General features: G+C 39.6%; 3 protein-coding genes across 3 annotated transcripts; all 3 read left to right on the top strand.

Moving 5' to 3' along the window:
• Positions 1-4601: 4601 nt before the first annotated feature.
• On the top strand, positions 4602-7463 carry LOC113472750. The gene is made up of 6 exons (XM_026832537.1): positions 4602-4801; positions 5162-5540; positions 5575-5970; positions 6207-6346; positions 6697-6790; positions 6934-7463. The coding sequence occupies exons 1-6, from the start codon at positions 4625-4627 to the stop codon at positions 7461-7463; spliced, it is 1716 nt and encodes a 571-aa protein (XP_026688338.1). The 5' UTR covers positions 4602-4624.
• Positions 7460-9857, top strand: LOC113472747 (otoferlin-like). Its single transcript, XM_026832533.1, has 4 exons — positions 7460-7563; positions 7702-7933; positions 8220-8529; positions 9613-9857. The coding sequence occupies exons 1-4, from the start codon at positions 7460-7462 to the stop codon at positions 9855-9857; spliced, it is 891 nt and encodes a 296-aa protein (XP_026688334.1).
• Positions 9858-11530: 1673 nt separating this feature from the next.
• On the top strand, positions 11531-12750 carry LOC103522329 (ankyrin-3-like). Its single transcript, XM_026832531.1, has 3 exons — positions 11531-11608; positions 11913-12073; positions 12527-12750. Exons 1-3 carry the CDS (start codon positions 11544-11546, stop codon positions 12748-12750), a joined length of 450 nt encoding a protein of 149 aa, XP_026688332.1. The 5' UTR covers positions 11531-11543.
• The last annotated feature ends 1450 nt before the right edge of the window (positions 12751-14200 follow it).

Below are 14200 nucleotides of genomic sequence, written 5' to 3'. Positions count from 1 at the left end.
GTTCGCGGTATCCGCGGTTTGTTCGCGGTATCCGCGATTTGTTCGCGGTATCCGCGATTTGTTCGCGGTATCCGCGATGTGTTCGCGGTATATCCGCGGTTTGTTCGCGGTATCTGCGATTTGTTCGCGGTATTCGCGGTTTGTCGGCGGTATTCGCGTTTTGTGCGCAGTATCCGCGTGACTTCAACACTTGAAATATCCAGCACGTTCTAACACATTCTTACATGTCTACTTTTTGGTCCTTATAGGGTCATCTGGGTCCTCTAATATCCTTCAACTGATGCAGGCCCTATAATATAGGGTCGTAGCAAAGCCTTATTTAAACAAGGTTTTATTTACATAAATAACTGTAAACCTGACCCATGAAATATAATTATAAGACCTTATCTAGACTGCTGGAGTAAAGGGACTTTTCAGTCTTATCTGGCAGGATAAACAAGGTATATTCTATTCTATTATTTCTTTGACGGGGTTCTCCTAAAGGACTTCTTCCGTGGAACTTGACATTTTTTAAGTTCGGCAACTCTCAAAGAACAGAAATGAATTCCTACAAAAATGGAGGCTAGAAATGACATCTCGACCAATTGATTTGTCTGTAACATCGGAACGGTTTGTAGCAACAAAAACGGCCAATTACCTGTCATGCCTGCGATTGCTTTCCAAAACGTATTCTCCAACTGCAGGTTGTTCCAATGCAGCAATTGAAGACATAACAGAGCGCTTACAAAAGAGAGTTAGTCCAATACTTCAGCAAAAGTGTAAGAAGACACATCAAAAGAGAGTTAGTTCCAGCTGACAGCACGTGCCATCACGTACATACGGAGTGGAATTGTTATTATTTTCATTTTCAATCACTCTTCTTGCCAGCCACTCACTGTCAGGTAGACCTGATCAGGTGTCAGGTATACCTGATAGAGTCAGTTCTACTTGATAGTGTGTGTCCCTCATCAGGTATCAGGTAGAGCTGACATTCGGACATTTACAACCGTACCTGTAAGGTCTAAATGATAGTTTGTGTGCTCATCAGGTATCAGGTGTACCTGTCAGGTCTACCTGATAGTGGGTGGCTGGTCTTATACGTCGCCGTGTATGATAGTTCTGATACCTAAATTGTTAGTGTATTCCGTCATACACTATGCCTCTTATTGCGCTTTGAACTACCTGTCTGCTAAAAGTAGAAGTGCTAAGCGTTCATAGCATGGTTAACTTTCACACTCAACAATTTCTCAGGATTAGATCATTTTTTTTTATTATAGGATCATTTATATTATTGAGCCTCATCAGGTATCAGGTGTACCTGTCAGGTCTACCTGATAGTGGGTGGCTGGCCTTATACGTCGCCGTGTATGATAGTTATGATACCTAAATTGTTAGTGTATACCGTCATACACTATGCCTCTTATTGCGCTTTGAACTACCTGTCTGCTAAGTAGAAGGGCTAAGTGTTCATAGCATGGTTAACTTTCACACTCAACAATTTCTCAGGATTAGATCATTTTTATTATAGGATCATTTATATTATTGAGATTTCTCACCTTAATCATTTTCCTTGTGAAATGTTATGAGTTGGGAATAAGAGAATGACTAAAGCGTATTGTAAATGGGAATCGTATTTTTTGCGGAATTGTTTTCCGGTTTACTTCGGCAAGTGCTAAATTGGGATTTGAAAAAGGAGTTCAAATGGTTATAAATGTTATATTTCTTTTATTATACTGACATATGTAGGTACCTTCATTATTGTAGTTATTGGAAATTGGATATTGGTTATTTTTACTATCCATATTTATTTAGGAGTCAAAACTGCTTTTCCGAAATATTCTCTTCCTTTATCTCTGTTATTGAATGATTCACCAAATGCAAATTATAAATATCTCATTTGTGCTGTTTTCACTATGTTTTCTGACAGAAGAGTGCGTATTAAATTATTAATTAATCTACAATAGTCTTTCTGTGGTCCGTATTTTAATCTACAATAGTCTTGCAGTCCAATGAAGTAGTCAAACCATTCATCATAATCATAATTTTCTGAGTTTCTTTTATTTTTTTGTCTCAATAATTCTACCGAAACATGTGTGCGTCACATTTGCGAAATCCAAAATTTAAATCAAGGATACCTAATTTTCTTTTCCTATTTTCCAAAGAAAGACAATTTAAATGCCTTTGTGTTGGTTTGAAACTTGAAAGGCTACTTGATGAACAATACGCACTTTTCTGTAAATACTAATACGAATGACATTGATTAATAACACGTGTAAACTAATAGGATGTAATAAATATTTGAATTTATCTAATAAATGCAATTCCAATCATGAAAAGGGTTGAAGATTACAAGTAGTTTAGGACCTAACATGTTTGAAGAACTTGTGCCAAAATAACTTTTTGGTTTCGAATTTCAGATTCATAATGACTTAATGACCTCAAAGGTTCTAGTGATTTTTTTATCACATTATCAAACGATTTTTCTGGTAATCCCATCCGGATCTTTGAGGTTTATTTTTGTACAAAAAAGTCAATTTCCCACCTAACCAATAACATTTCTACTTTTTCTAGCAAACCTTTTTTGACCACCCTGTATAAACAGCTTTGTTTTCACCGTTAACAACCTGTATTCATGATTTGCCCCTGAGTTTTGATTTTTGTTGCTAATCTTTGTTTTCTTTCTTTTCCCCTTGTTTTTGGGGGAATATCTTTTCATTTTTGTCCTTCAGAAGAGCGCCATGGACCAAGTAAGTTTGGAAAACCTTTGTGTTGTGAATACTTTGTGATTGAGGAATGCCTTTCCCTAATTTTAATCAACTTACCTACCTACTCGTCCATTTGTAATATTCGTCCTCTGATGTGGATATGGTAAAAGAAAGACCTTTAAAGTAGCTGTAGCTGTAAGCTACTTTAAAGGTCTTTCTTTCTTTGAAAGGTCTTTAAAGTAGCTGTAAGCGACTTTCAGCTGCTAGATTTGAATCCCGGCAGATTTTTTTTTTTTTTTTTTTTTTTCTGGGCTTGGGACTAAGGTAGTTTTTAATCCCGGCGGATTTTTTTTTTTTTTTTTTTTTTTTACTGAGATTTCCCCTTCCTGGGATAGAAATGGATCTGAATTTGACTTGAAGTAATGCTAAACAAATTTATGTCCTCTTTGTATTTACCATATCTTCTCAGAAGGTACTAAAGCTAGTTCTAAGTACTAGTTGTGTTTGTAATCTTGTGTTGTCTTTAAGGTTGAGTAGACTTTTGATTTCACCCTCCACCATCACTTGTTTTAGTGTTCTTTTGTTGTTGATTTTTAGTTCATTTTCGTTTTGTTCTGCTTATTTTGATAGTAGACTTTTGATTTCACCCTCCACCATCACTTGTTTTAGTGTTCTTTTGTTGTTGATTTTTAGTTCATTTTCGTTTTGTTCTGCTTTTGATTTTTTAGATTGGTTTTGAATTTGATTAGAAAACTATTAAGTTTGAAGAAGATGCATTGTAGCTAACTGTTATTATAGGTACCCTCTATTTTTTCTGAGGTAGTATTTGTAGATGTATGTTAAATTATACAAACCAGAAGATGCATTGTAGCTAACTGTTATTATAGGTACCCTCTATTTTTTCTGAGGTAGTATTTGTAGATGTATGTTAAATTATACAAACCGTGTCTCTATATTATCTGTAGTAAGCTAGTAATTTAAACACATTTTGTTAAGATGTACTTAGCTCAATGAAATTGAAAAGAAATAGGTTATAGCAAAAATGCTTAGTATAAAAATGTATACCTCAATGAAAATTCCCTGAATCAGCCCTTGGTTTCGACAAAAATTACAGAATATTTTGTGTCAAAAAAATTGGTTTACTCAGTTTAGTGATTTCACCAAGCCATAATGTTTCGAACTTCGGACCTTACCGTACATAATTTCGGGTCATAATTTTATTTTATTAAGTCACCTACGAACAAGTAGAAAAGCTTCATTAATTTTTAGCACCTCTTTGGTTTGAAGATCTTTGGGAAGGAAGTATGTGGGTTTTTTGTGAGTACATTATTTTACGTTGGGTGTTCTCTAGATAGGGTTAGCGAAATGTGCTTTAGTTGTCAAGTATGATAGTTTTTTCCATGTCTAGTTTTTGGGTCATTAATGCCATTATAGGTGTGAGATCATCAAGCATATAGGTTTATAGGTGCGATTCGAACTTTAATAGGGGGAATCAAGTGGCTTAGCTAAGAACAATGGAGATTTGTGTATTGTTTGCCCCAAGCACTCCTTATTGTAATATTTTTCGCTCAATAACTATTACTACCTTTACTTCAGGGTGACGGGGGATTTCTCAATGCTTTCTTAATGGCTTGTTAACTTTCTCATTAATTTGTCTCGTTAAACCAAATCAAATAAAAAAACTATCACAATAACAATAAAAAGAAGATACGAAGATACTTTCTTTAGTAAGAACCCTTTGAAACATTTGACTTTAATGTCTAAACAATTGGATTGGCTGTCAACATTGATTTTGCCAACTAAAAGACAGAAAATTCCCAAATCCCATTTTCCATGTTGCTATCAAATACAGTGTCATATCGCACGTACACGGGAATTTCAAAAAATCTTTTGCAAATAACGATGTTATATTCTAGGTAATTTCAGGAAGTAAATCCGCAATGTCCCACACGGTGAAAGCCACAGTCACTCCGATCTGGAAGGAAACTGTCGTCATATCTCGAGTGGTGCGATACCGGATCAAGTCCAGAATCCAACAGAATCAGCCTACCATCATCCTGGAGCTTTGGGATGACGATGACTTCAAGACCAAGTCTGGCGCTAAGGAGAAACTCAAGGTAATATTCGATTCCCGCCCGAGGCGGATTTTATCCTGAGTAGATTAGGTTCGTTCTCGGAACGGCTGGCTTTTTTCCTATGTCTTCCTTCTCTCTTCGCTTTCGGGACGATAAGAAATTAACAGTTACAGTTCCCTCTATCGAACCTCTTTTAAAATACTATACTGGTAGTGAGGGTAATCTACTGAGGATGATTGTCAAAGATGCTCCTGTCTCTTGGGTTATTAGCAAAAAAGGATAGGGAAAGCCAGCGGCGAGAACACGTTAAATGTAACAGTTTCCCATGGATCACTAAAGTAAGGCAACGTTCCTCACGGTTATTATAGTATCATTAATACACTCCGCATCTCTTTTCCACAGGTAATATCAAATAAACTGACCAAGGACAGAGACGAGCTGATAGGAAGAGCCGTAGTGAAACCCAACGTGGTGCTCTTACAAGACACCAAAAGTGCAAGCAGCACAAAGCTACGAACCTATCCAGTGTACAACCGGTTCATGCAAGTGGGAGAAATAACAGCGGCGGTAGAGTTGGTGGAAATCGTTGAAGACGGTGACGAAAACGCTGACCTCACCAAAGTTGAACAAGTAGCTGAAGGTGACAAAGGTGCCCTCATCTACAAAATGCCTCAACATTTGCTTCCTCCAGAGAAAGCTTACATGATGGAAGTTCTGTTTTGGGGACTGAGGGACGTGAAGAAAATTCGCACTCCCTGTATTGCCTTCAGATGTGCAGATGGTAAAGCCAAGTCGAGTGTTATCAGGGATTACAGGAGGCATCAAAACTTTGAGATACTCTCTGCTGGTAGAGTTGGTGGAAATCGTTGAAGACGGTGACGAAAACGCTGACCTCACCAAAGTTGAACAAGTAGCTGAAGGTGACAAAGGTGCCCTCATCTACAAAATGCCTCAACATTTGCTTCCTCCAGAGAAAGCTTACATGATGGAAGTTCTGTTTTGGGGACTGAGGGACGTGAAGAAAATTCGCACTCCCTGTATTGCCCTCAGATGTGCAGATGGTAAAGCCAAGTCGAGTGTTATCAGGGATTACAGGAGGCATCAGAACTTTGAGATACTCTCTGCTGTGGTCCAGGTGAATCTGAATAAGTACAAGACCCCGCTAGTTATCAAGCTGTATCAGAAGAAACGTGGCCAGTACGTTTATAAAGGTGAGTACTGGAAAAGCATTAATATCAAATACTGAAGAGGAAGAGGAGGGAAGTTCCTCTTTTTCTGAAAGGATCTTAGTTCTTGGGACTACGAATCTTTTGAAAGTTACATACTAAGACAGCTGTTTCACACTTTCTTTTCATCAACGAGTCCCTTCAGTAGCGGTGTTGCAAACTCAGCTAGTTTACCATCTAGCTTGAATTAACTAATGAAATCCAACAATGGCTCATTTCAGGTATCTGTGTGCAAGACAACATCAATCACCTGTTTCGACAGTTCATCGAAGAGAAATCCTGGAAACTTCACCTGAACCAACGCAATGTCCTTCTTCACGAGAAAGCGTTGAGCGAAGCTCGGTCATCACGAACAAGCGAGGTGAAAATCAACATGGACCTTCCTTTGGGCGAGTTAGAGCGACTACACCGCGCTACGCGGAAATATAGGAGGAAGCACAAATGTGGAGAAAAGTGTAAGCATTACGGGGAGTTACAGGAATTCGACTAAAAAAAAGGAACTAACAGGGGTGATAAAGTTCAAATGACAAAAATTGATGAGCCACCAAGCTTGGGAACAATAAGACCAATTGGTAAAACAAAATAAAGCAAGGACTTCAGAAAAGTACAGTACCTACAATCTACATCCAGACTGAATCAATGTCTGATGAAGTGATGACACTATGAGATTCTTCTTTCTGTAAACTGATTTCACCAACTTACGCAAGCGAGGTGAAAATCAACATGGACCTTCCTTTGGGCGAGTTAGAGCGACTACACCGCGCTACGCGGAAATATAGGAGGAAGCACAAGTGTGGAGAAAAGTGTAAGCATTACGGGGAGTTACAGGAATTCGACTAAAAAAAAAGGAACTAACAGGGGTGATAAAGTTCAAAATGAGCCATCAATTCTTCTTCTTTACAGATTCTTCTTTCTGTAAACTGATTTCACCAACTTACATCTTTCCAGGCAAGAAATGTCTCAAGCGGAGCGGAAAGCACGCAATGAGGACGGGGCACTACTTGAACGCCTGGCTGAAACTGCCTGAACGCAAGCAGAACTTCAACATCTGCTCCATCCCCTATCTGGTGCTAACACTCCTTCAAATCCTCCTGTGGACAGGGAAGAAACTTTTCCTGTTCGCCATGTATTGTGTGTGCGGCTACAACAGAACTGTCAAGATCAGGGCGAGATACTATAAGTTGATCGAGCTAGAAGAAAAACCATCTGGAAGTAATGTTTACGATACGTTCACAATTCCTGAAGTTGATACGGATGAGGAGGAGAAACCAGACTGGTGGAGTCTCTACTACAGTTCGGTGTATAGCTCAGGGGTGGTCGAGAAGATTCAACAGATACAACGGGAAAATGAGGAGCGGAAAACCATCCGGCTTTGTAAATGTTGCAACATTGTGCCACCAAAGTTTGACACAAAACTCCAAGAATCTCCTCAAGAGATTGAAAAACGAGAAGATTCAACAGATACAACGGGAAAATGAGGAGCGGAAAACCATCCGGCTTTGTAAATGTTGCAACATTGTGCCACCAAAGTTTGGCACAAAACTCCAAGAATCTCCTCAAGAGATTGAAAAATCCCCGGCGCTGATTATCTACAGGTAAACATTGGGTGTTAGGATTATTGAGATATTTGGAAAAATCCTACAATGCTGCAGTGAGCACCAAAGTTGTGATATAATAACACTACAGAAACGGCATTAATTATTTATTTATCTACAGGAATGAATTGGAGTTGGTTCCGGAGTTTGAACACTTTGCAGATGTCCTGCAAACGTTTGACTTCTACTATGGAAAGTTGTTTTCTAATAATAAGAATACGTTGGCGGAGATGAAAGTCGGATCGTTCAAGGGTAATGTCATGTTTTATCCGGCTGACAGAGACCATTTGGTGACGTTCAGTGGAAAACCTTTGAGCAATGGAGCGCTGCAGGAGTCTATTGACAATGAGAAGGTAATACTCGTAGCTTTTGAGTAACGAGATATTATTTGTTCTGTTTAAGTGGTTCTTTCACCTAATCATTTTCTGACTTACGGGTGATTTTGTCGCACATGATGCAGATGATACATACATATCATCAAATCTTTCTTTCTTCCTTCCTAGATTAACTTTCAAACCAACAGTTTTGGGTTTGATCCAAAGATCTTCTGTCTTTGATGCTGTCAGTGTCAAGAGATAAGATACTAGCATCGTATAGTAGAAACGCTATAGAACAATTTCCCATCTTCGTCCACCTCAGGTGAACGTCACCATCCGAGTATACATCGTGCGGGCGTACGGTCTTCACCCGAAGGACAAGGACGGCAAATGTGACCCGTACATCGTTCTCAAAACCGGTTCCGTCGAGATCAACGATCGGGAAAACTACGTCACCAATCAGATCAATCCGTATTTCGGACGCCATTTTGAAATTCAAGGATCGTTCCCGACTGATGCTAAATTGACGGTGGAAATCAAGGATCATGATTCGGTCTCGAAAGATGATTATATTGGAATGACCGAGATGGATTTGGAGTCTCGGTTTTACAGTCGCCACAGAGGCAGTTGTGGTAATAATCAAAATGATGTTTATTATTGGAATGACCGAGATGGATTTGGAGTCTCGGTTTTACAGTCGCCACAGAGGCAGTTGTGGTAATAATCAAAATGATGTTTATTTTTAGCACGGTGGACTTCGGATCTGGAGGTTAGTGGTTCGAGTCCGGGTGAAGTTATAAAATTTAGCGTAGTGCATTAAGCGACATTTGTGACAAGCATTTATGCTTAACACAATTAAAGTTCCTTTTTGAAATCATTATTTCCGTTCCTGAAGTAAAAACGTAGTATTATATAAAATTTAGCGTAGTGCATTAAGCGACATTTGTGACAAGCATTTATGCTTAACACAATTAAAGTTCCTTTTTGAAATCATTATTTCTGTTCCTGAAGTAAGAACGTAGTATGCTTTTGCCATGCCTTTTCCACAAGTTTGGCCATGCCTCGGGATGAACTAGCGGGATTCCGGAGCGAAGCGACGGAATTCAGCTAGTAATATTACAAGAGTAGAATAGAATATACCTTGTTTATCCTGCCAGAATAAGACTAAAAAGTCCTTTTAGTAATTTAGAAAAGCACTAAAGAGTAAAGATTGTAAAGAACCTTTAGAAAAGAGTAGCATGTTTTTTCTCCCAAAATTTTCTCAGCCTTGTAAATTCATTACATTAACGACATACAGGGTTTATACGCTTTTCCCGGAATGAAATTTCATGACTATTCCATGACTTTTCTAGAAAATTTCCCTGAGTTTTCCAGAAAATTAGGGGGCGGAGGTACTTAAAATCAGTAAGATTACCCCTTCATTTAAATAAAATATGCAATATGTAGAACGTCAAGGGATATGAGGGGGAATGCGCCGGAGGCCGTTTTTCGGACTTTTCCAGGTTTTCTTTAAATTTTCATGATTTTCCATGACTTTTTGGCCGATTTTCAGATTCCATGACTTTTCCAGGTCGCGTATAAACCCTGACATAGGGGTACTGGAAAACTTATAATAAACGATATTCATATATTATGCTCTGCCTTTTCAGAAATCCGAAACGAAGTTCAAGCCAGACTGGACGAGCAATTATGCTTTTCGCTTTTCACTTTTTCAGGTCTTGCCAGGAATTACACTACAGAGTGGCGAGATCAACTCAGACCCAGTCAGATACTGGAGGAGTTATGTGACCGACATGAAATAGGCTACCCGGTATATTTTGAGAAATCCGTGGTAGTGGGGTCGCGAGATTTTGAGCTCCCATTCAGAAGTGATGGGGAAGATTTTCGTGAGGAACTCGCTTTGTATGCTTTGCGCAGTTGGCACCAGGTAATCACTCAAGCCTCATTTACATTACCTTGAACAAATGTCAAGAAACTAGACCACTATTTGAAGATATGTAGTATACTATTAGACTCTTATAATCTCACAATGGTTCTCCAGTGATAGTGTGACAAGCGTTACAGTAAACTATAGACCATACTCATGATAAGGGCCACAAAAGGATCAAAAAACGAACTAACCAAGTAAATTAAAGTGGTCGAGTGGATCGGAACACTTCAGGTACAATCCATTTGTTAAGGGTCTAGGACTCTAGGTTTGCCTTGCCCTTGGGATCAATTAAATTGAAGAAATCATTTATTTACTGATGAGATTTGTAACGGTAAATTAACATTGTGGAATACTTTTTCCAAATTCCATCAAAATCAGATAAACCCGGTGTTTCCTGATTTCCATTCAGTGATGAACCATTCGGGAGGGTCAGCAGGTTAAAAAGCACCAAACATGTCCTAGGCAACACAGTCCTAGACGGTCTCTTTGAGCCTTTGGCAACCATAAGCTATTAAATACATTCTAGGCCAGTGTTATGCTGGGCTACGAAGGTTAATAGAAACAAAATAATTTCAAAGGAATGGGCAATATTAATGAATAATGACCGAGACATTCTCTTCCATCCAACAGGTTCAATTTCAATTTCATCTTGACCCCATACAGGGTGTTACTGGACGTGGTCAAGACTCACAAGTGGAAGTTTATACTGGGTGGCCTAGTGTTATCGGTGGTCCTCTTCGGGGCGCTATTTGTGTATGCGTTCCCCGGATATGCAGTTAAATTTTTGCTCCACGTTTGAGAATTTTGACGCACCCTGTTCTAATCTACGTTTTGTTGTGGATTTTGCTCTAATTTTAACAAATTTTTAACTTTGAGGATTGAAATTTTTAACATTGTAAATTGTCAATTCACAACTTATGTATGAATTTTGAACTTGCTTTGTGAATACAAACGGGTGGATACAAAGGGAATACAAGGAAGGGATGTGAATACAAAGGAAAGAAGTCGAAGAAGTGTTCCATCTAAGGCCAGTCACTCACTGTCAGGTAGACCTGAAAAAGTCCACCTGTCAGGTCTACCTGATACTTGATGAGCAGACACACTATCAGGTAGACCTGACAGGAGGACCTGATCAGGTGTCCCTGGCAGGTCTAACTGATAGTCAGTGTTTGGCTTAATACGCTGAATACTTGAAGGTCTTTAATAGCCTATTATTATAAATAGATCTTTTCTGATCCATTTCTCTTACCTGTTATACTGCAGAGTAGTCTGAGGGTGGGCGCATTGCCGGAATACTGATTGATCATGCCCTTGTTGGCTGCCTGGGGGAGGGGTATGGTTAGGGTGATGGGCTTGTGGAACTTGCGTCTTCTGGGTTCGATGCTGACGATGGGTGAGACGGCTACTCGGTTGCCTAGCAACTTGGTCACCAGTTCGGACGGAATGGGTTGCGCCTAGGGAGGGAGAGAAAGGGTTGATTGGTATACAAAAGGTCCTGGGTTCCAATCTCTCCATCGAAAAAACAACAAATCATTCGAATTTCAATTACTTTTTTATTGGTGCAAATGTAAAAAAAAACTGTAGTGACTTTATTGAAATTGCTAGCAAAAAGAGACTTTTCAGTATTCCGCTGGCAGAAGAAAGTATTTTTTTTTTAAGAGGTTTGACAGAGGGAACTGTAACTGCTATGGTCTTATCGTGAATCCCCCTGTCATCATGGAAAGTGAAGCCCTGGCCAGTCGAATTCTCGAGCTGGGTCCAGCTGGAGCCAAATTTTTAGGGTAAGTTTCCTTTGTTTGGGATATTTACCCTTTTTAGATGGATAGTATTACAAAATTGAACTCCTGTAATGGTTATCGAATAGAGTCAAAATGTAGGTAGTTTATTTTATCTCAGTTCTCAATATCCTTGCTCCGTCTTTCTTCACATTCCACACCTCTTATCCTCTTTGTTGTTCCTCTCACTCCTATTGACACCACTTTTTTTCCTATTCTATGCTCTTCTTTCCATTTTTTAGGAACTTTTTAGTCCTATTTTAGCAGAATAAGCAATACATGATTCTATTCTATACTTTTCTTTCCACAGTCCTGTGATAATTGAAGTCCCTCACTTCGCTTCGTTACGAAACAAAGAGAGAGAGCTGATTATCCTCAGATCGGATGATGGGTCCACGTGGAAAGAGCACAAGTTGGATGCAAGTGAAGAAGCTGTTCAGGAGGTCCTCAATGAGAGTTTCCCTGGGGAAGGTAAATGTAGAAACACTACTATCACGTCACGTGGGCTCATGTGACGTATTAGTTTGGCTGTCCTGAACTAGATCACCTACAATATTATGGGAAAACTTTGAACTACATCTTTCTAACTCCCCAAGCTAGCCTAGTTAGCTTAGTTGGTAGCCCGTCTGTCTTGTAAACGCTAGGCCGCGGGTTCGATTACCGCCCGGAGCGGATTTTATCCTGCACGGATAATGTTCGTTCTCGAAACGGCTGGCTTTTTCCTATCTTATCCTCCTTCTCTCTTCGATTTCGGGACGATAATACCTCAGCAGTTACAGTTCTCTCTGTCAGGCATTTTTTTTACTTTATATTAGTAATGTATAGTAAAGAGAAAGTATTGCAATCGGTCAAAAAAAATCTTCTTCTTTTAAGCCTGAGAAGAAATTTAGACGATTATTATTATTATTTTTTTTCCTTCCACAGAGCTGCGTCAGTTGGAAGACCTGCACACATCCCGTATCGTTCGCATATTGACCGTGGACTTCCCCCAGTACTTTGCTGTCGTGTCCAGACTCCGGCAAGAGATCCATGCTGTCGGCCCAGAGGGTGGTGTGGTGTCCTCCTCTGCCGTACCTCTAGTACAGGCCCTCTTCCCTCCGGATGCTCTGACTAAGAGGATTAAAGTTGGACTTCAGGTATTTTCCTAGGGTTTAAAGTTGGACTTCAGTTATCTTCCTAGGGTTTAAAGTTGGACTTCAGGTATTTTCCTAAGGTTTAAAGATGGACTTCACTTTAGGTATTTTCCTAGGGTTTAAAGTTGGACTTCAGGTATTTTCCCAGGGTTTAAAGTTGGACTTCAGGTATTTTCCTAGTATTAAAGTTGGACTTCAGGTAGTCGAAGTTTTTTACTTTCCTTTTCGGCTCCTTGTTTGGATTGTGGGGTAACTAATTCTATTCTATTTCTACAAAAAGTAAAGTAGTAGGTATTCGTTTTCCATATACAACTTAATAGTTTCTATCCTATTTCTTGAATTGCAGGCGCTCTCATAGCTTGCAGTCGATCGGACCCAAAGTTAGACGAATGTCTCATGAAAAAATCTCCTGCATTCTTTGCCGGCTTCGATAAAGGTAAGATTAACCTGCACTTTTAGTTCAAAGAACTGTAGAACTCAAGGAAAAGTCCTCTGAAGGCTTTTTGCCTAAAAACCCCGAAAACCTAAAACCTAATCACATGTGACATCAATTCTTTTACCATTTGTGTCAACAATATTGGGGTACCTTAAACAAGGAGCGGACCAGTGTCTTGCTGTGGAACTATAAATAGGGATCAGAGCAGCCAAACCCTAACCAGCCTGGCTAGCTCGAGGTTACTAAGGGTTTATCATGCTTCAAAGGAAAAGCACAGGTCCTCATTTTGGTTAAGTGCGGTTCCAGACGGGCCAAGTACTTTTCATTTAGGACTTTGTATTAAGTCTTAGCCCATAGTTTAAAGTTTTATGGGCCAGCCTAGTTAGCTTAGTTGGTAGTGTGTCTGCTTTGTAAGCGCTAGGCCGCGGCTTCGATTCCCGCCCGGGGCGGATTTTATCCTGATGGGATAATGTTCGTTCTCGGAACGGCTGGCTTTCTCCTATCCTGTCTTCCTTCTCTCTTAGATTTCGGACGATAAGACCATAGCAGTTACAGTTCCCTCTGTCAAACCTCTTAAAAAAAAAATACTTTCTTCTGCCAGCGGAATACTGAAAAGTCTCTTTTTGCTAGCAATTTCAATAAAGTCACTACAGTTTTTTTTTACATTTGCACCAATAAAAAAGTAATTGAAATTCGAATGATTTGTTGTTTTTTCGATGGAGAGATTGGAACCCAGGACCTTTTGTATACCAATCAACCCTTTCTCTCCCTCCCTAGGCGCAACCCATTCCGTCCGAACTGGTGACCAAGTTGCTAGGCAACCGAGTAGCCGTCTCACCCATCGTCAGCATCGAACCCAGAAGACGCAAGTTCCACAAGCCCATCACCCTAACCATACCCCTCCCCCAGGCAGCCAACAAGGGCATGATCAATCAGTATTCCGGCAATGCGCCCACCCTCAGACTACTCTGCAGTATAACAGGTAAGAGAAATGGATCAGAAAAGATCTATTTATAATAATAGGCTATT

The sequence above is a fragment of the Diaphorina citri genome, unplaced genomic scaffold (genome assembly GCF_000475195.1).
Source record: "Diaphorina citri unplaced genomic scaffold, Diaci psyllid genome assembly version 1.1 scaffold79, whole genome shotgun sequence".
Taxonomy (NCBI): Eukaryota; Metazoa; Arthropoda; class Insecta; order Hemiptera; family Psyllidae; genus Diaphorina; species Diaphorina citri.
The sequence above is the reverse complement of the archived record's forward strand: the minus strand, read 5'-3'. Positions and strand labels throughout refer to the sequence as shown.